We start from the raw sequence: 22,950 nt of genomic DNA on the forward strand, positions 1-22,950 counted from the left end.
CCAGCCACGTTACCCAAAGCCATTTACAAATGCTGACTATTGAATATAGGAGTCTATGTTTTAGCTGCATTTTTTTCTCACGTAGTTTCTGTTTATAGGAACTAGGCTTCCTTTGTTTACTGCGGGGTTAATTCCATCGATGTAGATTGAATCCATGAGAAGTGAGCCTTGGATATTTAGTCAGGAATACCTTTCGGGGAATTTTGGATCTGACTAGTTGCCTGGGCTACCTTGTGCAGATGCTGGTACTCTATCCCTTCATTTCTAGCTGTATTCACACAACTTTGGAATTTGCCAAAGGCCCCTTTTTTTGACAGTTTCCTCGCTGCTCCATGCCTGGCCTGGCATCCGATTAGTTAAAATCAGCCTGAGCATTCTGAGAAGGCAGAAGCATTTTTCTCAAAACCATAGTTAAAGCAAACCACATCTCTAATCCTGTTTGGAGCAGCAATTGATGTGTTCAGGGTTGCACAGTATGGCAATGATCCCTGTTTAATAGCCCGACCGCGTATTTTGTTTCCTGTTAGGAATAGCTTAACTTGCCTTCTTGAGCAAACACAGCAGGGTTCAAGATCTGTTGTTCTATGCCTGCTGCGATATGCAGTGCTGCTTAACTTGTATGAGGACTCAGGACCACATAAATTCACTTCTTAAACGGAGGACCACATAAATTCACTTCTTAAACTGAGGTCGATCTTTGGTGCTGCTTGCAGGAGAGACTGTTTTATTAATCTCCCCCTAGCCCAGTGTAAATAGGGTCCTGAATCTATTTGCATTTTCTTTGTTTCATTGTTCATGTTATATTTTGAGGGAATAATGGAAGCATTTCTATATCTGAAGTATATAGAAATGCCCGCCTTCCTTTTCTTCCCCCCCCCCATTTCTTTCTCTTTTTCCATCTTGTTCTTTAGGTACCAACTCTTGCAAGTAGAATTTGGCCTCTCTTATCTCAGTGTAATCAGATATCAGCAATTGTGGGACATCATCTATCATTCTTCACCTCGGTTAACTTCTGTAGTTTGAACCGTTGGATTAACTGTCATTGAAAAGAGAAAATTGAAAGCCTGCAAAGCTACTGTTTTCCTAGAACTGCAGCTCTAGTGATTTTCGTGTTTCATTACAGTTACATAACCAGCTAAATTGATGCAAATGAACTGAAAGCTGAGAGGTGATAACTATTTGCATTTGGTTCTGATTTGTGACTGGTTTGCTTTTACCTCTACCTGCTGTGTATATAAACTATTATTTTTTATTTGGATGTTTTTGTCTTTTCCCTATCACTTATTATTTTATAGGAACATACACAGCCCCCTATCGTATGCATCCCCAAGCTAGGGCTGCTAAGATTAATATACTCACAGTATGAAATTTGGTAGCAACACAGTGGATTTAAATTTGAATTATTAAATCTATTTTGTGAGTAAGGCAGGGGACGTGGAAATAAGAACAAGGCCAATCATTTTAGCTCTTCCTGTGGCCAGTGTGACGGGCTCCATGGAAATCTGAGTGATGGCATGTCCTTCAACCATAATGATAGTCACATAACCAAATGTCTGCCATAGTTCTGTCTGAGTGTGTCTATGGCAACCAGATAGGCTGTGCTGCTGAGAAAGCAGGTGAATTTAGTATGTTTCATGCCTAAGTGAGTCTTGGCTACCTGTTTTCCATGCTCCCATCTAAAAATCCTGTGTGTGAGACCATAAATAAATGAATGAAAGATACTCAGATTCAAAGTGTATGACTTCCTGATGCAGGACCCCCAGCAGAACAGCAGAAGGCACACCAGCTGAATCCCTATGAGAGCTAACAGGGGACACAGAGCTCTGTTTGGAACCAGGATGCTACCTCCATTTCTTATTGAAAAAAAAAAAATTACTTTTAAACAACCTCATAATGTGGGTCTATTTGTGACTTTATCCATTTTTATATTTATTGGAACATTGGAAGTATTAATTTACTATTTTTATAATTGAGAAGCAAAGTAAAATCAGGAGATGCAATTTAATTATGAAAAAATAAAGTTTTATACTGTAATGCATGAAAATTGTTTCAAACTTTCAAGGAACCATTGCTGGTGCAAATCTTGAACTTTTACACTTGCACGCTTTGACCTGATATCTCTTTTGCAGAATCTAGCTTAAACGAGTCAGTGATTCACAACAACCAAATAGTAAGAAATAGAAAAGTGGTTGCAAAAAGTCACTAGAATTTCAAGACACAATATTAGAAAATCATTAAAAATTAAGGGTCAAAAGCATATTTAATAATGTAAGAAAATAAAGTAGGTTTAAAAATCAGACTATAACATTCTATGAAGATTATGCTGTGTGTGTGTGTGTGCGCGCGCTTGCACGCGCAAGCACATGCATTTGCATATGTAAATGTGTTAGCAAACAGATGTACTAGAGGGAGCTGGAGATATGGCTCAGTGATAGAGCATTTGCCTGGCATGCATGAGGTCCTGAGTTCAAGCCCCAACACTGAAACAAAAAACAAAATAAAACAAAAACAGAAAACCACTGGAAAGAAGTGAATAGGCATGTTTAATAGTGACTATTTCCTAATGGTAGGAGAAAAAGTATTTATTTTGTTCTCTCTTTTAATACATTTCTGCATCATTCAAATTCTATATAATGAGCATATATCATTTTATAGGTAATTATACTAATGAACTAATTGTATTACCCATAATTGCATTCAATGGAACAGACTAAAAAGGGTTCCCCTAATAGTTGTTTGCTCAGACTAACTTTCCCCAGAAACAAATAAAATAGAAATCCAAACTTAGTTGTGCAAATACATACATATATATATATATATATATATATATATATATATATATATATATCTGCATTGATTCTTCATACAGATAGCAATACTCAGAAAGGTGAAGATTTATAAATAGCAGATTGTCTTGCACAGGACAAGTCTAAAAGACCTTTATTTCTGAATAATCTTTATTTCCTATAGCAAGAGAGGCCATTTGTACTTTTAATCAAAGGCCCAGTCCATGTCAGGTTGCTTAGAGTAGCATTGATCTGAGTCTGGAAAATAGACAACATTGATAGGTGTGTGGTTCAACTCTGGGGTCCACTGCCCGTGTGTGTCTCAGTTGGTAAGGGCTGCCTGTCTTACACCTCTGGGTGGAAGGAAGGGCTACCTTGGCTGAAAGGTGAGAAAAAAAAAAAAAAACAGGGTGAGGATTGGAATTTGACCAATAAATAAATGTGAGATCCTCAGATTTGAAGTGCATGACTTACTGATGTAGGACTCCCAGCAAGCAGCAGAAGCTTTTCCAGCTCAGTCCCCATGAGGGCTAATGGGGACATGGAGCTCTGTTTGGAACCAGGGTTCTGTTTGGAGAGTGTTAAACTGAATGGTTTAGGAGGGAGGTGTTGTCCCACAGTAGGGGCAAGACAGACAGCCCAGAGGTTGCAAAGATCAACTTCCAATTCAGCTGGAGATAAGAACGGAGGCCCTGTCTTGCCCTTGTCCCCTCGGGTGTAGAGGACCTTTACTCTGGACCCTGGCTTTCTCATTGTCCTACTGGAGTGGAAGCATCCTGTACAGGACTCTGAGGAGACATGGGAGCAGGGCTTGTCCAGAGCATGGCGTACCAGCTATTCTGTTAGTGATCTGTGGCAAGAGCACTGACCTTCCTGATTGCACCTTATTGAACACAGACAAATTTTATAAAGCAAAGAGAGAAGTGGTTTTGAAACACTGATATAATCTGATATTAAAAAAAAAAGTAGGCAAAAGAACTAGGTATTTATAAAGCTGTAAACCAAGGATTGACTTTAAAACCTCTAATGTCTCAAGGCTGCCTCGTCCCAGACTTAACTTTTAATGTCTTAGGAACTCAAAAATCTCCTTTCAAAAAAATTCTCATTTATTCAAGATACATGAATGTTTTCTATTTATTTAAATCAAGCCGATTATAAAATATGGCTCTCCTGAGGTGTTGAAACAATTCAGACAACTCATAACATTGCTAAAGAGAAACTGCCTTTCCTTTAGAAAGTCTAAACAATAAAAACAACAGAATTTTAAAAATTATTTTCATCTCCTTATATCCCAGAGGAATACAAGGGCCCTTCTTCTGTATAGAAAAGAAGGAAGAGGACAGAGAAAATTTTTTTCCAAAAGCTCAGTGAATCAGGATGTCATGGTCTTGATGTTATCATAATCAATATTGAGCTTGGGGACAATATTGAAGGGGACATCTCAGGACACCCAAATTTCTGATTCCCTTGCTTCAAGATGCAGTTCTGCAAGTCATATTTATTGGCCCAAAGATGATCTTGAACTCAAAGCACTGGATTGCCATTTCAAGGTCTTTTTTTGTATTTCATGGTGGACTTAGGACACCTGTATCCCTTGCTTGATACACTAGATGTGTTATCTGATAAACAGTTTGCAAGTCTACAATTTTATAATCCTGGATCTGAAAGATATGTCTTTTACATGACAATTAAAACACAATATTGCAATGAAATTTTAAAAATCAAATACCCCCAAATACATCGACTTAAGTCAGACATCCATTTTTTAAATTGCAAGACAGAGGGAGCGAGAGAGAGAGAGAGAGAGAGAGAGAGAGAGAGAGAGAGAGAGAACATATAAAGACAGCCATTCCTACACAGGAGCAAATCAAAATCAGTACAATTCAGTGACTAGTTTGAAAATCAAATCTTTTTCCAGAGCCAGGCATGGTGGCACATGCCCAGCAGCTCAGAAGGCTGAGGCAGGAAGATCGTGTGTTCAAAGTCATCCTCAGCAAATAGTGAGGCACTAAGCAACTCAACAAGACCCTGTCTAAATAAAATGTTTTCAAAGAGCTGGAGATGTGGCTCAGAGGTTAAATGCCCCTGGGTTCAACTCCAGGATCAAAAAAAAAAAAAAAAAAAACCTTTGTCCAGATATAAATGTAATCAATCATGTATCAAATTGATGTCAAATCACCATCAGTGATTTTAATCTCACTTTACTGGTCCTCATAGGAAGGGATTTCCTGTGTGAGAGCTAAAACTGATAAGTGTCCAAAACACCCATGCACTATAAACTCATAGGCATCTCTTTCTTTACTTTTTTTGACATAATTTTTGGGGGTACCAGGGGTTGAATCCAGGGGTGCTTAAACACTGAGCCACATCCCCAGTCCTTTTTTATATTTTATTTAGAGACAGGATCTTGCTGAGTTCCCTAGGGCCTTGCTAAGTTGCCGAGGCTGGATTTGAACTTGTCTCAGCCTCCCAAGTGGCTGGGATTACAGGTGTGGCGCCACCACACCCAGCAACAAAATTTTTTTGATACACAACAAGGCTCATTTTCATTGACAGAATTTATCTGCCTAAATGGTTTCTGCACATTAACATTGGAGAATTCATCATTTTAACGAAACAACCACCTTTCAGTTTTTAATCGCTAAATTGAGTCATATACTTATTGGTCTGGTCCTAGTTCCAGCTGCCTGGTCCTTTTTTCTGTCATCCTATTCACATGTTAGACCCCCACCCACTAGATGTACTTTAGTTAGTGTGTATATGTTCATGGAAAACCTCCATGTGCCCCAGGTCCCTGAGAACTGAATCGATGGCTCTGTGACCCACCAGACGTGATCTTGCCACAGGATCCAACTGAAATGACCCTCTGGGGTAAACTGGAGCAGTTGTGCAATCCTGTATGGCGATGCTGCGAAGAAGTTCAAAAACAGAAAGTTAGATGTTTATCCCTTCTAATTAACTAGAAGGATTTTGGAAAACCCAACTAAGTTTCATGAGGTAGAAAAATGTCAGGCAAGGCCTAATGCCATGGTATGGATTCTCTTTTTTTCCAGAAATGACTCATAGAAGTGAACCACTTGCTGAATCATGAGCTCTGTGTGCTTGGATTGGACCGGTCCCTACTAACCCAGGCCTGGAACCCATTAGGTGATTTGGAGACTGGGCACTGCTGAAGCTTCTGTCCCTTCTTCCTGATTCTCTTCCTCCATAACAGCTTCCTTTGCTATGTGTCCCCAGCCTCTTTTAATAAGATGCTACAGTTATGATTAACTATCCTGACTGTTTTCTGAAACACATTTGTGAAGGCCACAATGGTCTCTCATAGGACGAAGGAAAAATATTTTTATGTTTATGTGAGTCAGATGGAGGGACTGATGAACTTCAAACTTGGTAATGAGTGGACCGGAAAGAAGCCCAGAGGACCATACCTTATACTGGAACCATCCCTATGAGATTGATTGCCTCTCTCAGATTTTCCAGGCACTATATGAGGTATTTTTCCCAATAATTCCACTTGTTCCAAGTACTCTTGGGGGTATTCCTTTTTTTTTTGGTTTTGTTTTGTTTTGTAACCCAGGATTCACCAAGGAGCACTTAACCACTGAGCCACATTCCCCAGCCCTTTTTTGTATATTTTACTTAGAGACAGGGTCTTGCTGAGGGTCTTGCTAAGTTGCTGAGGCTGAACTTGAACTTACAATCCTCCTGCCTCAGCCTCCTGAGCCACTGGGATTACAGGCATTCATCACCATGCCTGACAGGGCTATTCTTAATTTAAGGGTGATTTACTTTGTTGCCTCTTGGATTGCATGCTAAGCTACCTAAGGCAGAAAGTGACATTTGTCCTTGCATTTCAAAACAGGAGACTGAGGACATAATGATTTGCACACAGACTCTGGCATTCATTAGGGTAGGCTGAGGCTCAAATTTCCATGTTACTGCCTTCTGTGACTTAGAGCAAGGTACTTTGCCCCTTTATCTTTAATCCTTTTACCTGTTAAGTGGACAAAGACCATTCACAAGGTCTGTGCCAGGGTTAGATGCAAGGCTACGTAAATGTGAAACATTTCAAGCATTGTTGGGTAATAGCAAAGCATGCTTGGCAGTGGATATGCATAGTAGATATAGAGCTGAGTAGATGGAAGGAAGGATGGGTGGAAGGAAGGGTGGATGGATGAATAAAAACAACTGACCAAGTTTGTTGAATCTGCTGCGATGTTAATTTGGGTCTATTTGCTGGAAGTCACAGCGTTCAACTAAGCTGTTTAAAAGACAGTCAGTCCCTTTTCCTTATCGCTGTGACATTGGCTGGACATCATGAACCTTGTCCCCCTATTAGCAACAGGAGCACGTAGGCACTAGCTTCTCAGAAATTCCTTCCAGTCTCAGGCTAACCACAGTGATGGAGGCACGATATGCAAGGGCATGAAGAGAAGGAGCTCCAGAGTCTTGTCTGAGTTCTGGTACCAATTCTCTGCCTCTCCTTTCTTCTCTGGGCCTCCTTCATAAAATAAATAAAAGGATGGTATTGGAGTAAAATCATTCTAGGATCATTTACTGGGCACTTCCCATGGACCAGGCTCTGTGCTAAATGCTCTGGATTAAAAAGAGGACTCATTCTTAGATTCTGCCCTTGGAGTTTACAGGCTCGGCCCAATTTCCAGCATTTCTTTCAGCCACAGTGTTCAGTAACTTTGCTGCATTAACAGTTTGCACAAATTTGGGCCTAGATGGTATCTTTGGTTGTAGAGTAAATATGATTATCTTTGTAGTGAAGTTTGAGAACATCTGGTTCCCATTTCCACTTAGTTAAGGAAGGTTTTGTGGAGGAAGCAGCATTTCAGGGGGTCTTTAAACAAGGGGAAGGTTTTTGTCCCAAGGCCCCTGAAGCTCCGGTTCTGACAGTTGGCTGTGTTTTCAGGCACCTCTTTGGGAGGTGTTTAAACAATGTTTGTGAAAATATGAATGTTCGGCCACAACAGGGGGTCAGTTATGTGACAGAGCTCATCGTGAGTATTGGTCCAAATCCAGCGTCTCCTGGTAATTCTCATTGTGATTATTACTGGGCATTCTTAAAATGTAGGTTTTACCTTAATCAACAAAGCAGGTGGTACATTAATAAGCAAAGCACTTCCGAGATGGGTTTCTGATATGTTAATCAGAAATATTATGTTTATTAGTAATATTCTCTTGACCTTGGATTTATGTGCATATGTGTTCCTAGTTGAAGACACTTCTCCTGCTCTAGAGAGATGTTTACCCATCAGCTCTGTTCCTTGCTTAATGACTTATATCTTACAATCACTGGAAAAAAAGGGAAACATTAACTTTTTCCCTAAATAATAACTGTTTTATTAGAAGAAAGCTGTTTTTAGATTTTCATATAGATGTTCCAACTTGAGCCAGCATTATCATTCACCAAGTTGTCTTCAGGTTGTTAAAAAGAGAAAACAAACAAATTCAACAATCCAGTTTCTGCACGATGCAGTTAAAGTTCAAAGAGGAAACTCTGTCTGCTTTTCTATGTAAACAACTTAAAATGCAGAAAAAGGCTCATAAGAATTCAGGATTTCCAAATCTCAGATGCAAGTAATAATGATTCTGTATGAATAAGAGAAAATGGCTTGTTCAAAAGCAAAATATCATTTATGTAGCGTTCTCTTGGATTGAGTGACTATACTTTATCAGGATGATCAAAGGCACAATAAGAGCAAACATTTCTTAAAAGGAGTATTTATTCTTACTTCTTATTCTCATGGTCCACTGCCATTTTCTTGGAGACTTATATTATTTAGATTTCAGGCACCTTGAAAAATGTTGAAAAATTCCAGTGCACAATACACATCCAAACAATGATTGGTGTTAAATTAGCCTAGATTTTTAAAGGGAAGCATTTCATCTCAACAATGTCTTAAAAGATCATTCCTGTTGCTTTCATGAAAGAATCAGCTTTTCAATTAAAAATAATGCCTGTTCTTTCTAAATTCTTCACTATGAAGAAAACCCCAAATACTGGTATTCAAATATGTGTAACTCAGAATGTAAAAATTTTACTCAGGTAGGATTTGCAATGTCTAAGTATTACCAGGGCTCCCCACCCCCATCTTTTATTGGTGCATTATAGGTGTATAAAATAGTGGGATTTTTTGTTAAATATTAGTGCATGACCATGGCTTTTTCAAAGGACTATTTTATCTATATGTAAAAAGGGATATTTAAAATGTATAATTATTGGGGCTGGGGTTGTGTCTCAGTGTTAGCATGCATGAGGCACTGGGTTCAATTCTCAGCACCACATACAAATATAAAATAAAGGTCCATCAACAACTAAAAAATATTCTTAAAGAAAACTTTTTAAAAAATGTATAACTATTATTGTGATTATTTTTACATTTATTTTTGGTTTCAAGCATTCGTCTTCATTGCAAGTGTCTGCTATTAGGTGGTTTCATTTATAACCTGCTTTCTACAGATGAGAATTTATGGAGACAGTCTTCTTTTTAAGTTTCAGTTATGTAGAAAAGAAACAAACAAACAAAAAAACCCATACACCTATCATCCAGATTTAAGTAATATAAATATTCTATTATATGCACTTCAGGTTTTTTCAAATGATTTTTTTATGAAGTGAAACACTGCACATTTTGCATTTTGACAGGGCTGTGTGGACTGATTGTCATCCCATGGGAGTTGACTGCTGTCAGCAGGTGGTGCATAACTGCTCCTTGCTCCCCACTGCTGTGTAGGAGTACTGCCCCTATTCCTAGGACCCAGGCACTGCACTGCCTCTTTGGGGGTGGGTTGCATCTTTGCAAATAATCCCCTAATTAAACTTTCCTCAGATCACTCATGTTGAGCATATTGTTTGATTAACATGGGAACCTGATAGCTAAGAGTTTGTATCCCATGTTAATGAAATTTTACAAACAGGTGTATGTACCTATACCCCACCAGACAACATTGTGTTTTTTTTGTTGTTGTTGTTTAAATTTTTGCCTAAAGAACTTCACCCTACATGTGTACGTCTGCAACTTGCTTTATTTTCTCCAAAGGTTGAGATTTATTCATGTTGTCATGTGAAGATCAAGTCAGTAAGGGGTGTGTCTGTCCTGAAATCAGCTTGCTACTCATACCTCAGTGTACCTTTACTAGAATCTTCCCCTGATATCTCTGCTTAGTACTAAGGGTCATGGATGTTCTGGTGTGAGAAGGAGGGCTATTTTGAAGGGTAGATGGCCATTGAAAAAGGTTAGGTACAGATGGTTTGGTTGGCTGGAGGTGAGAGGGAAAGTTTAAGGTATTTAGGGTCTAAAGTATCTCCACATAGCCATGTATTCTGCTCAGGTTCCTTTTTTCTGGATCTGTGTTTTCCTCTTACTGCTTTTCTAACTAATTTATACAGGGGGTTACTCCAGTACCACCTTGCTCTTCCCTTGACACAGAGTAGTATCACATGGAGGACAAAGATGATATGTGCTTCCTGTCCCCAGTACTCCTTATTGTGGCTTTTGGGAATTCTGAGGTTATTCGTGTAGACTTCATGGGCAGAGGAGGGGATGCCAAGGATCTGGCTTCTTTCGGCTCCAGCAGCACTTAAGAAAGTGGGTTTGAAAGGACGTCGTCCTTCATGTACTCTCCAATCACATTTCCAGATCCCGCACATCATAAAGAATCAGTGGTTCTCCTTTCAAAATGTCTCATCTGTTATTCTACGTTCGTCTACCTTTTATCATTATTCATTTTTCTGTCAAGGCAAAGGTTATTGACAGAACTAATAGTTGAAAAACAGCCTGTGCTTCAAATGGTTACGTATCTAAGTGACTTTGGCTGCCACCTAAATACATTTTTACTGGAAAAACTCTTAGTCAAGAAAATGACTTTTTATCTCCCAGGGCATTGTGCCTGCAATTCACCCTGGATTCCACCAGATGGCGATAGTGCCATTCCGTGGAGTGCAGGTTGAAGTTCATTGCAGGCTTGAAAGGAAAACACAACGGAAATGCAGCTGCATACTTACAAATTATATACACAGAGAGGCTATTTATATGCTATAGCATTATCCATTGGTATTATGTACTCCATTAATATAGTCAATATGGTGATCAACTTTAGTAAGAAAAGAAAAACATACAAACATAAGAAAAGCAAAGTATAGCAGAAAAGCGATATTTGAGGAGCGGTAGTGAATTAGCCTTTGTTCTTGGATTACAGCCAGTCTTCCCCAGCAGAGTTCACCATTTGTGCACAACCTTCCCTTTGAGCCCAAGCCTCCAGGGCTGAGCAGATCTGGCAGCAGACTCTACTGAAAACCACCTGGCAGCCCTCTAATGGTTTGCCAAGCGTGCTGCCCTTAATTCGCTTGAATGCCTTCTCTGGGCCAGGCCCAGCTTGCCTCCTTTCTCTGGGACTTGGCATTCACCCCCCAGGGCTCCCAGCTGCAGGAGAAACAGTGGATCCTGCCGCTAGCCCTGGCAAGCTTCCTCTGAATGGAGATGTGAAGAAGGCAAGTAAAACAGATGTCCTTCCAAAGTGGAGCCTATCCAGGCAGCACGGTAGCCATCACTATTCCCAGTCCAAGGCCCCCTGTGGAGGACTGGCATGTGCCTTCCACCTGTCTCCAGGCCTGTCCTCTTCACCTGTGGGTGTTCACATCTCTATCCTGGTAAGGCCAAAGGTTGACACTGATTCTACAACTTCTCACACAGACTCCTTTTTCAAAGCAGGCAAACTTTTGTTATTTCATTATAAAGATTTTTTCAAAAAAGTCCCAATGACAGCAGGTTTTTACAGCATCCTAAGAAATGGTCATTTTCCCAAATTCTGCCTCTTACCACTCAGTATCTGGCTACTTTGGGGGTACCGAAATTTCTTCCCTTGCGGGAAAGACAGACAACCATCCCTCTTGAGAATGTTGGGACCATTTTCCCTTTGACTTTCCTAGCCAAAGAAATTCGTCTCTCTGGGTTGTATGTGGCCCTTGGGGTCACTTCAATAGGTATCTAGAGCTGCTTAAGTCATTTATGGACCAGTCACCTGTGTGATTCAGGGCTTGTCTGAGCCATACAAATCCAACTCATGCTCATTTGGGTGGGGGGGGGGGGAGAGAGAGAGAGAGAGAGAGAGAGAGAGAGAGAGAGAGGGAGGGAGAGAGAGAGAGAGAGAGAGAGAGAGAGGGAGAGAGAGAGAGAGAGAAAACACGTATTGGTTGGAGTAACCCAATAATGAAAAAAAGTATTGTTGGAGTTGACAGCAGGGATGAAGGCATCCAGAGACTGGTCCCTCCCTTCCTCTCCCTACCTCTTCACTTCCTCTTCAACACACACACGCGCACACACACACACACACACACACACACACACACCTCAGTGAGGTTCTTTATTTTTTTAGCCTAATTATGTTTCTAATTATGAGGGAACATGACCATCAAGATTGTGTTCTAAGCTGGGGCTATAGCTCAGTTGGTAGAGTGCTTGCCTTGCATGCACAAGGCCCTGGGTACAATCCCCAGCAACAACACACACAGACACACACACACACACACACACACACAAGATTATATTCTTAAAACCATCCACAAAGTGGGGGGAATCTTTGCTATCAGCTCAAGAAATAAACAAATCCCAGATAATCTAGCTTGAATCATGTGCCAAAATCATGTGGCCGAGAGGAGGTGTGCCTTTGTGCACGTGAGTGTGAAGCCCTCTGGTTGGTTAAGCTTGGGTTGGAAATCTAGTCATGCATTCAAGATTGGGGGAGTTAGCTGCTAGGAAAACATTGTGATTGGAGGAGATGATGAGGCTATCTTTGAAGGAAGGGACAGTTGTTTGCAGAAGAAGAAAAGGAAAGACACTGGGCATTAAAAAAAAAAAGTCTACCTTTACATGGTTTCATTTGTAAATATCTTCACTATAAAGCTTACAGCATGAAGCAGTGAACTTCTTCCTGGTTGTTAAAATTGCTTGTCGGAACATTCTGAATCTGTCATTTGATGACTGACAGCTATCAACAAATGCCAGACATTTTTACTTTAGTTCAAGTTAGACCTGAAGAAGGTGGCTTCTGTGCTCACAGATGAGAGCCAGTGTACCAGCCCCCCGCCGTCTGTTGTTTCTATACTATCTGGGGCCACACCTAAGGGCCGGTGGCATGGCCCACCAGTGTCATCAGTGGGAAACTGATCCAGCATTAAGAGTGAAGGCCCGAGGTGACTGCACAAGCCTCACACATGAGTCCGAATGCATATTCATATAAGCCCCCATGCGTGATTAACTCGGGGAGCTGACAGGAAGCAGTCGATCTGTTGAGCAAGTTTGTGTTTTATAAACCAGATGTTCAGTATTATTATTCATCATTTCCTTTGATACCAGAACGGTCCCCATTATGTAGCATAGGAAATGAAGGATATGGAATAATATACACTTATTATACAACAGAACACCACAACCAAGCCTTTCAGGGGCCTGTTCAAAGCCCGTGCGAGTGTAATTGAACAGCCATTCATTTTAACGTTCCCACTTGGACGTAAGTTAATGGGATTTTGCCCAGATGGACCATGGTGACCCCCATCTCCTGCTTCTACCCTTTGGAAAATGAATGTTGACTCTATGTCTGCATTTTTCTTGGAAGCCACATGCATGAATCAATCCTAAGTGGTGCTCTTGCCTCAGAAGCAGCTATAGGTTGGGGACCACAGAAAAGCAAGGGGTCCCCTAGTGTGTGTGAGGGGACAGAGAGCGTCTGGCCATGGTTGGCTGCATGACTTCTGCTTGGTGGTCTGGGAAAAAAACTCTTGCCACTAGCTGCTATTTCCTAATGCAGGAGGACAGAATGCCTTTTGATCATAAAGTGCTTACGGTGCAAATGAACTTTCAAATTGATTTCCTTCTCCGTGAAATGTTTAAGATTCACAGAGTACAGACCTGTGGAGAGTGGGGATGATGGAGCTGGTGGGTGCAGACGAGGGTATTAATGTTGTGCAAGTGCTGTTTCTGGGCTCTTGCCAGCCCTTGTGGCCGTGTGATGAGCTGGTATATGTGGGAAACCTGCAGGTTAAGGTTCTGGCCCGTTCCAATATGGGCCAGAACTGCCCCTAGGAGAGGACTGCGTGAGATTATAGTTCCGCATGTGAACTCTGGCCAGACTGGACTCACTGCATTTCCTTTGTTTACCTGGGGCTGGTTACAAATGAATGGTTCCAGTACAAATGCAATATTATAGGAATTCTTTCTTAAGTAATGATGTAGTAATTACACTTGGAATTAGCCCCTGAGTGAAGTTGATACTATATTCTGGCTTAATATTTGGAAGTTCATTTCCCATGATCTTGCATTTGTGCCAGGACAATTACTAGTGATTTATAACTGATTTTTTACTGGTTGCAGGAAAAAAGCTTCATTTTTCATTATTGTCAATGGTATGTTTTGACTTCATCCATGATACATGTTGGCATTGGTTGAAATTTTGATTTAGGATGCAAAGTGGAAGTTGTCCAGGGTTATGGATCAGCTCAAATCAGTTTTCTGTATAGCATTAAGGATTAATCAAGGAGTCAGAATATGGGAGGACTTTTAATTCTAAGAGAGCTGTTTGTTATGAGTTGATTCTGCCTTTGAAAAAGGGCCTTTCCTACCTCCAATGGTGGCCATAGTATACTTTATGTATTTTTAGCAAGATGTTGGAACTGTGTTTCCATAAACTGATATTTACTATAGGTATTGGTTTCTAGCAACAATAACATTCTCTCATAGTTAACATTCTTGACAAGGTAATATTTGATAATATTGATAAGGTAAATTTCTTTATCTGGTCTAATGATTATTGTAATCATGCATATGATTATTGTATATATTAATCAGGGTTAGTCAGAGAAAGTGTGTGTGTGTGTGTGTGAGAGAGAGAGAGAGAGAGAGAGAAACATATGTATGCATATGTATATATGTATGTAGAACCTCTGTATTATGTGTATATATGTACATGTATGTCTGTGCATATGCACTTATATGTGTATATATATTTATAGGGAGAAACAGACAGATGGACTTGTATTCAAGAATTGGCTTTTGTGATTGTGGAGTCTGACAATTCTGAAATCTGTAAGGCAGGCTCGCAAGCTGGAAACCCCAGCAAGAGTTGATGTTGCCATTTTGAGTTTGAAGGCAAACTGGAGGCAGAATTCCTCTTTCTTTGGGCCCTGTCTTTTCTCTTAGGAATTTCAACTGACTGGGTGAGACCTACATGCATTACTTTACTTGAAGTGTGCTAGTTTAAATTTCTGTGATATTTAAAAAAAAAAAAAAGACCTTCCCAGCAACTACCTAGCACAGTGGTTGATCAGATGAGTAAACACCGTGACCTATCCCAGATAAGCATAGAATTAACCATGACTCCTTGAGTTCCTGGTCTTTAGGGACAATGAGATTTCCCTCATCTTGCTTTTCACAAAGGAGGGTAGACCCATCTAGATATTAATGTATAATAAAATAAAACAAGGTTCCTTCCTTTCTTCTTGGGATGTTTTTTCCCCAACACCTATTAGCTTTTCTTTAGCTATCACGATTACTGATGGAGATGAAGTAGAAATGATTGCCCTAAAACAATGCTTCTCAAGCTTTAATAGGCTAAAAATAATGATTCACATTCAGAGGGTATAGAATGGGGGCTGGGATTATGCATTTTTAACAAGCACTCAGGTATTGCTGTCCCATGCACCACACTGCAAGTGATGATGTCCTGTAACTTCAAGAATGCATTAGAAGAACACGGGAGAAAATGAGCAGAGTCTAATGACTTCTACTTAAGAAACCAGCCCCATCCAGGCAGGATCAATCATTTAGATTTCAGGATCTATTATTTATGATACCTCTTCCCAAGAAGTTTGAGAGAGCAATACCTGATTATCCCATGGTTCTAAAATTATGGAAGAATTGAGAAGCATCAGAAACCCTCTAGACTAAAGATGATGGATTTACTTCATGGAGTGCTTCCCTTTGGGGGCTTGGGCAGGCTGTTGAAACCAGAAAGCATTTCTCTCCTATTGGACTTAGCAGGCCAATCTCTACCTGTGAGCAGTGACTTTGCCTCTTACTAACTGTGTGACCTTGAAGGCGGGGAAAGGAGAGCAGGACTTGTGAGCACCTCCATGTGCTAGGTACCCTGCTGGGTGGCTTTGTGTTTTATCTTCAGGAGGATGATGCTGGGGAATCATGGGCATTATTCCATGAGGCTTAGCTAGTGCATTTAAGAAAGGTTCAAAGCTGAGAATTAGAACCACGTTTGACTCCATTTCCCTATTTGTTACTGGGGCATAGGAGATGTTCTTCCCTCCCTGCCACCCAACACAGTGTGAAAAGTACATGCCACCTCACAGTACATGCCTGCACACAGTTCACAGGGTGACAGACACGTATCATGTGCCGTATCTCATGGGTCATTCATCCAGGTGTGTTTAGCTTCTTAGTCATGAGTGTCAGGGTTGTATGATAAAGTAATCTTTTTATTTTGTTTGTTTTCCATCTGGGACTGGGATTCTATAGAGATAAAAGGACATTGACCCACCTACCTTGGAGAGAATTAATGCTTACAGAATCTGTGGTTTCCAGCAAGGGCAGCTTATAAGACCCTTTCAGCTTGTGATTTCTGATCCTTGATTTTTAGATTAAAGAGAAGCATTGTTGACACACATATCGAACATAAACATATGGGAAGTAAGACAGTAAAATCAATCTGTTGTAACAAAACAGATCACTGTGATTCAGACAAGGCTTTGTTTGAACCAAAATGGCGGAACTCAGAGAACAACAGATCGGCTGGAGTGACTGACGCCATGCCCCAGGTGGGGGGGCCAGCCTCTCATCTGCAAATCAGGCAGGAAGATGCTGTCCTCTCTCTCTATTTAAGACTCAGGTGGGCGCTGGCCCGTTCTCAACAGCCTCTGGTCAGGGCAGGATGTGATGGTCACAGGATGGCCTCCAACACTGAGGTTTCCAGAAGATTCTCAGTAACCACCTTTTCTCTCTCCGTCCAGCTTGCTGATGATCAGGGTCTCGTCCTGATGACCACAGTGGCCATGCCCGTGTTTAGTAAGCAGAATGAAACCGTGAGTATGGTGGCCCTCCTTTCCGCTTGCTGCTAAGAAGGTTGACTTCTCAGTCAAGCTCTGGTGATTTTTTCCCCCTCTAAGGATAGAGGGTATACAACTGTTTCTTAATGTTTCATCCTACCCGGAGAACTTCTAAATCCAACATCCCTGAGGAATTGGAGTAGCTATCAGCTTAGTGTTGGTAGCACCTCAGCCCCTTCCCCAAAATGTGTTAAAAGACCAGAGGAGGAGAAGCCCAGAAGGACCCTGGATTATGATGGACTGACTTCTCTTGGATGTATAGTCAACAACTTCGTATTAATTTCCTAGGGCTGTGGAAATGAAGTGCCACTAGCTGGGGTGGTATACAGAATAGAAATTTATTCTCACACAGTTCTGGACTCTAGAAATCTGAAATCAAGTGTTAGCAGGGCCATGTTCTCCCGAAGGTTCTAGGGAAACCTGTTTCCTCGTGTCTTCCCGCTCGTGGGCCCTGGTGCCCTTAGCTTGTGGTAGCTTCTTTCCACTCTGCCTGTTTTCAAGTGGCCATCTTTCACGTGTCTCTGTCTCCTCTCTCCTATAAAGAGACCAGTTACCCAGGTATGAGATTGAGGATCCACCCTAAATCCCCGGATGATTTCATCTTGAGATCCTTAACTGTTACATCTGCAAATGACCCATTTCCAAATAGCATTCCATTCTGAAGTTCTAAGAGAGGCTGAACTTATGGGGGCACTCTTCAAATCACTTCAACCCTTAGAAGAAAGAATAGGCCAGGTGTGGTGGTGCACGCCTCTAATCCCAGCAGCCTGGGAAGCTGAGGTAGGAGGATTGCCAGTTGAAAGCCAGCCTTAGCAACTAATTGAGGCCCTACGCCATTCAGCGAGACCCTGTCTAAGAATGGGCAACAGCAATTTACTTATTCTTCCTGATGGCCCTTCCGACATTGGACATTCCAGCAAATCACTTGCAGCTCCCGGCCTTCCAAGCTAGGACCCTGGAGGCCTATTCCTTCACCTCAGTCCTCGGTTTCAACTTGCTGATAAAATCTTTGGGGTTATTATATCTCTCCCAGGCCATTGAGCATCTTTCTCCGAGGCACCAGATGGCAGTGTAAATTGAAAAAGCAGTTACCGCCATCATGTCTGTGTCATAAAAAGCTTTCGTAAGGGAAACCAGTTCGTGATGAGAGTTTCTAACCGATGATCCGGGGGTGCCTCTTCACGTCAACTTCTCATTTTCAGGAGGGAGGAAAGGGAGGGGACAGAGCATCTTGGTACGAGTGTGTGTTGGGGTGGCCATGGTTGATGTTTGATCTGAGATGCTGGACAGCGATCCATGGCAAGGGTCTCGTCACAAGGTCCTTTTTTCTCTTGCCAAGTTAACTTGCTGTTATTGTTGTTCCATGTTTTCCACAGAGATCCAAGGGCATTCTTCTGGGTGTGGTTGGCACAGATGTCCCAGTGAAAGAGCTGCTGAAGACCATCCCCAAATATAAGGTAACGCACAACCTAACTAAGGAAATTAGAGCCACGAGGGGCCAGGAGCCTCCTGTCCACAGAAGTAAGGCTCCAAAGTTCCCTTTCAAGTATGTTCTTGCCACCATCATAACCAATTGCCTTGACCTTGGACCAACTGCAAAGTTACTTAACCAGTATTTTTTTTTTTAAGTCAAAATGCCCCTATTTTTCCTTATTACCTCCTTTAACCTCGTATTAACAAATCAATGTGAAATCATAAAATGTTGCTAGCCAAGAAGGGCAGCATCTCAGATCAAACATCAACCATGGCCACCCCAACACACACTCTTGTATTTTTCTCGCATACACACGGTATTGACGTGACTGGTTTGCTTTGCAAAAAGACAGCCCAGAGTTCCTGGATCCCATGCAGAGAACTCTGTCAATCCCTTAGTGGAGAGGGAAGCCGATCAACAAGCGGGAAGGAGCGTTCCCTTAAGGTGGAATCCAGGCACTTAGGACTGCCCTAGGGCCCTCTAAGTATGGGTGTGGTTGGCACAGATGTCCCAGTATGGGAGTGTGAGAGGGGTCAGAGCACAACCCCCAGTGCTCATGGGCTGAGTGGCACTGACTCAGGGACACCAGTTGAAAGCACATGTATTCCCTCCTCCCCCAGCACCAAGATGACCAGCTGGCCTATCCCCATCTGGGGCCCACTCACAGATTAGTGAGAGTTCCTTTTGCCTCCATTTGGAGAACGGCCAGGAATCTGGGACTGTTGGCTGCCAGGGGCTCCTTCCTAAGCCATCTTGCCTTATTTGCTGAGACCTGATTTCATCTTAGTAGTGAGGCCCATCAGCCTTTCTGGTCTTCAGGTAGAGGAAGACAGTGGCAACTCTGGAGATTTCCCAGATTTATTGTGGATGCAGTGGTAGAGACAACTCCCACAAACTCTTTGTTTTCCTTCTGTCAAACAGTGACAGCCAGTTTCATCTACTGAGACTTTTAAAGTTGGAGTTAAGTTTCCAGATGCATGTAAGACTTCTGGTTGATCAAAACCTACATCATCCAGTGTCAGAAACAGTAGGTACCCAGAAACTAAAAGCCAGGGGTGGGAGGAGGGGAGACTCAGTTACCTTTAAAGACTGTAGACTCACCTTGTTTTGTGCCTGATAAATCAAGGAAGAATAAATATAATATGGAAACATTAGCAATTACTTTGTGGGTCAGTTTTTCAAAGCTTCCAATACCAGGCAATGTGTTAAGCTCTTTATAGCATTAGGTCTTCATAATAGGTAGATATTATTTTACCCCCATTTTACAGCTAAAGAAACTAAGGCATAGAAATCTTCAATACCTTGCCAAGTTTTGCAGCTTGCAGGTGGAAAAGCCATGCATGATTTTAGCCTCTAAAAACCCCGGTGCCACTAAGAAAAGTAAGAACATTAATAATTGTGATGGTTAGAACAATAGTTAAAAAGTTAAAATAAAATTGTAGCAGGAAGTAAAATAGAACATTTATTGAACTTCTTTCTGCAAAGTGGGTGTTGTCCAAAGTACTTTCTATGAATTATTCCCATTTGAATCCTTATTCCACTTCCATGAAGTGGGTACCATTTGGTCTCCTTTTTATTTGAAGATACTTGAAATGACTTTTTTAACATTGCCCACCTAGTAAAAGATGAATGAAACAAAGCATACCAAGAGAATAGGGGAAGGTTCACTACAGGAAATTAACCGGCAGGGTTTGAAATGCCAAGCACTTGAGTTTTATGCTTTCCCAAGGGCCAGGCTCGAAATCAGACCCAGAAATAGCCTGCATGGACCTAAGACATCCTTCCCTCCTGTGGTTACCGTGGAGAGCCTTGGGAAAGGTGTGCATGTCCACCAGGGATAGCCAGGAGAGGAGAGCTCCAGGGAGCAGCGTTTGGTCTGGACCTTGCCCTTCTCATTAACACCTTGTAAAGATGAGTCAGTTCTTGGCTCTTGGGGTTTTCCCAGAAGATAGAATTCTTTCTTTCTCCCTCAACTTCATAGATTTTCCCACAAGCGATCAGACTTCCTGTAATTTTTATTAAGAATTCCAGACACCCCAGCAATAATTTCCAGACACCACGGCCTCTGTTACCATAACGAGCCATTTTATAATTGGGTTCACTTCATTAGCCCAAAGGCCCTCCTCTTGGAAGGGAAATGCTCCTTTCCTTGGGCTGGGGTCTGGGCGGCTCCCGGCCTCCAGGGGAGCGGGCCTCAGGTTCAGGGCCCATTTGGCAGCCCCCTGTGCTGGAAGGCCTTGTGTCCAATCTGTTCTCTATTACTCCACGGGACTGCACATGAGAATGGACAGGAAGACTGGCTCTATTTTGGATGAAACATCAGTTTGGGATTTCATCAACGTATTGATTTGTGGCCAAACCCAAGGGTTGGCCATTGTCATATTATGAGCTTTTTTGATTCTGGGACAGATTCATCCACAGAATGCATACAGAGGTTTGCAGAGTTTCTCTTCTTAACACCTACATCAGATAACACCTCAGTGCCACCAACCCACAGACAGAACATTCTGATGCCATTTTCTCAGAATGTTCTGGGAAGGATTTTAACTGGATGGTTTTAAATGTCAGCAAGACTCTCAGGTACAAGGTGGAGAAGGTCTGGCTCTGCATGTGCCAGAGCAGATCAGCTTCCTTGGCTTCCTTTTGAATGCTGACTTCCAGTTTGAACTTTCCAAGATGAAAGAGATAAGATTTGACTGATGTGATAAATGTCTACAATACATGCAGACTTTAACTGAGCACCTGCCACATGCTTGCCATTGTGTTAGGGGCTGTAGACATCCAAGATGAAAGAAGTGGCTTACTTTTACAAAGAAGAGGTTTGTCCTTGGGTGCTTTCTAGAACAAGCCAGAGGAAGGAAGGAGAAGTAGCTAGGGTTGGGAAGCAAGAAAGAAAGTCCAGCATTTTTATACAACAGGGTAAAGGTAGTAATGAGAATTTGTTCAGGGTTTTATGGGAACAAGGTATAGAAAGGAGAGAGCCGAGAGGGTCAGGAGAGACTTTTCATGGAACATGGATCTGGGGCTAAGCAGGTGGCATGGTGAGAATGTGGGCAGCTGTGAGAACAGGTCTTGGTGGGAGAAGTAACTGCAGGTGGTGTCACTGCTGTGTGCCCTGAGAGGCAGTTTGGTTACCCAGGTAAGGGACAGACTCCAGGGATACCCGATAGACAGACCCACAGAGACTACCTGACATACAAAAGAGACTTTTGTGGGCTTTGCCCAGGTGAGCCACATGGTCAGAGTTACTTAGTGTTTCAGGCAGGAAGAGGAGTGAGACCCATTGTAGAAATCAATTGAATTAACATTGTGGTGCCAGGAGTGAATCTGAAGAATATCTAGAAGGAAAAAGTAGAAACATTCAGTGGTTATTTGGAATAAGGGGTTGGAGATGAAAGAGCAAAAAGAGGCTGGGGAATCTGGGTGGGTGGTAGGGCCAGCGACCGGACCGGAAGGGGAAGGAGCCTCTGTCCTTCTGGGTGAACCCAGGTGCCCAAGGGATGGCCAGGAACAGAGCTCCAACACCCAGCAGGAGACAAGGGAGGCAGAAGAGAACGGGAGGTAGCAGCCTATGGGTGACGGGAGCTTTTCTGTACCTGTACAGGTACAGAGTAAGACAGAGGAAAGCCCTGGGGACAGAAACTGAGGGAGAATGAGTTTCAGGAAGGGACAGAGAAGATCCTACAAGAGGAGAAGGGTGGGACTGGAAGCTCAGGGAACAGTGTCAGGGAGGAAGATTCTGGAAAAATGTGCTGTAGGGTTAGACAGTTAGGAGGCCCCTGGCCACTGAAGAGAGAGGAGTTTGGGTGGCATCTTGAGGGTTGGCAGGGGTGCAGAGGCAGGTGTAGTAGCTTGAGGCCTGAAAGGGTGTTGAGGAAGCAGAGATGGAAGTGAGACAGCGAGTTGGGGACATGAGGCAGGAAGGTCGGCTCTTCTACACTCCAGAGAGGGAACGGTGGAGCTTCACCTTGTAGAATTGGTGCTACGTTTGAGGCTTGTTCCCTTTTTTTTTTTTTTTCTTTTCTCCTAGGGAAGTCCTATTCCACTTCCCTCCATCCCAACCTCTCCTCCATATATATCAAAATATATATTTTCACCACATGGTAAGACCTTGCCCTCATGGAACTTGATTCTGGCAGAAGAAGGCGGGTATTAAGCCATTGAAGACCTTGACTGATGCCTTGATTACTTAAGATCAACCTCGCGAATAATGGATTACGATCATTCTGATAAATGCTATATGAGAAAAGTACAGACCATGGGTGAGGATTCCACCTTCTCACCAGCAAAACAAGAGCCAGAGTCACGAACAGGAGGACACACGGAATACATAAGCTGACTGTAAAATACCATTTGTTTGGTCTGATGTTGAGTTTTGAATTTCCAATCAAGTACCACCTTTACCTTGAATGGAAAAAGCCAAACTCTCAAAAGAGTCCTTTTTGACCCTCCCAGCCCATATTAAACTAGAATATAATCATGGTAATTAATGCAGTGTTGACTGTGTCTGACATTTTTCCAAGAGACAAGATGAAAAGAGACGATATACATCTCAAAGGATAGGAAATCTC

The 22,950-nt window shown here is 42.1% G+C and overlaps 1 protein-coding gene across 1 annotated transcript in view; it reads left to right on the plus strand.

Annotated features, from left to right (window-relative positions):
• Positions 1 to 22,950, plus strand: part of Cacna2d3 (calcium voltage-gated channel auxiliary subunit alpha2delta 3) — an 870,922-nt gene that overhangs the window by 618,243 nt on the left and 229,729 nt on the right. The window contains exons 15-16 of the mRNA XM_076868261.1: positions 16,810 to 16,881; positions 18,282 to 18,362. Coding sequence (XP_076724376.1) covers positions 16,810 to 16,881; positions 18,282 to 18,362 — 153 coding nt within the window. The remainder of the gene's footprint in view (positions 1 to 16,809; positions 16,882 to 18,281; positions 18,363 to 22,950) is intronic.

Source organism: Callospermophilus lateralis, chromosome 1, assembly GCF_048772815.1.
Source record: "Callospermophilus lateralis isolate mCalLat2 chromosome 1, mCalLat2.hap1, whole genome shotgun sequence".
NCBI classification, from domain to species: domain Eukaryota; kingdom Metazoa; phylum Chordata; class Mammalia; order Rodentia; family Sciuridae; genus Callospermophilus; species Callospermophilus lateralis.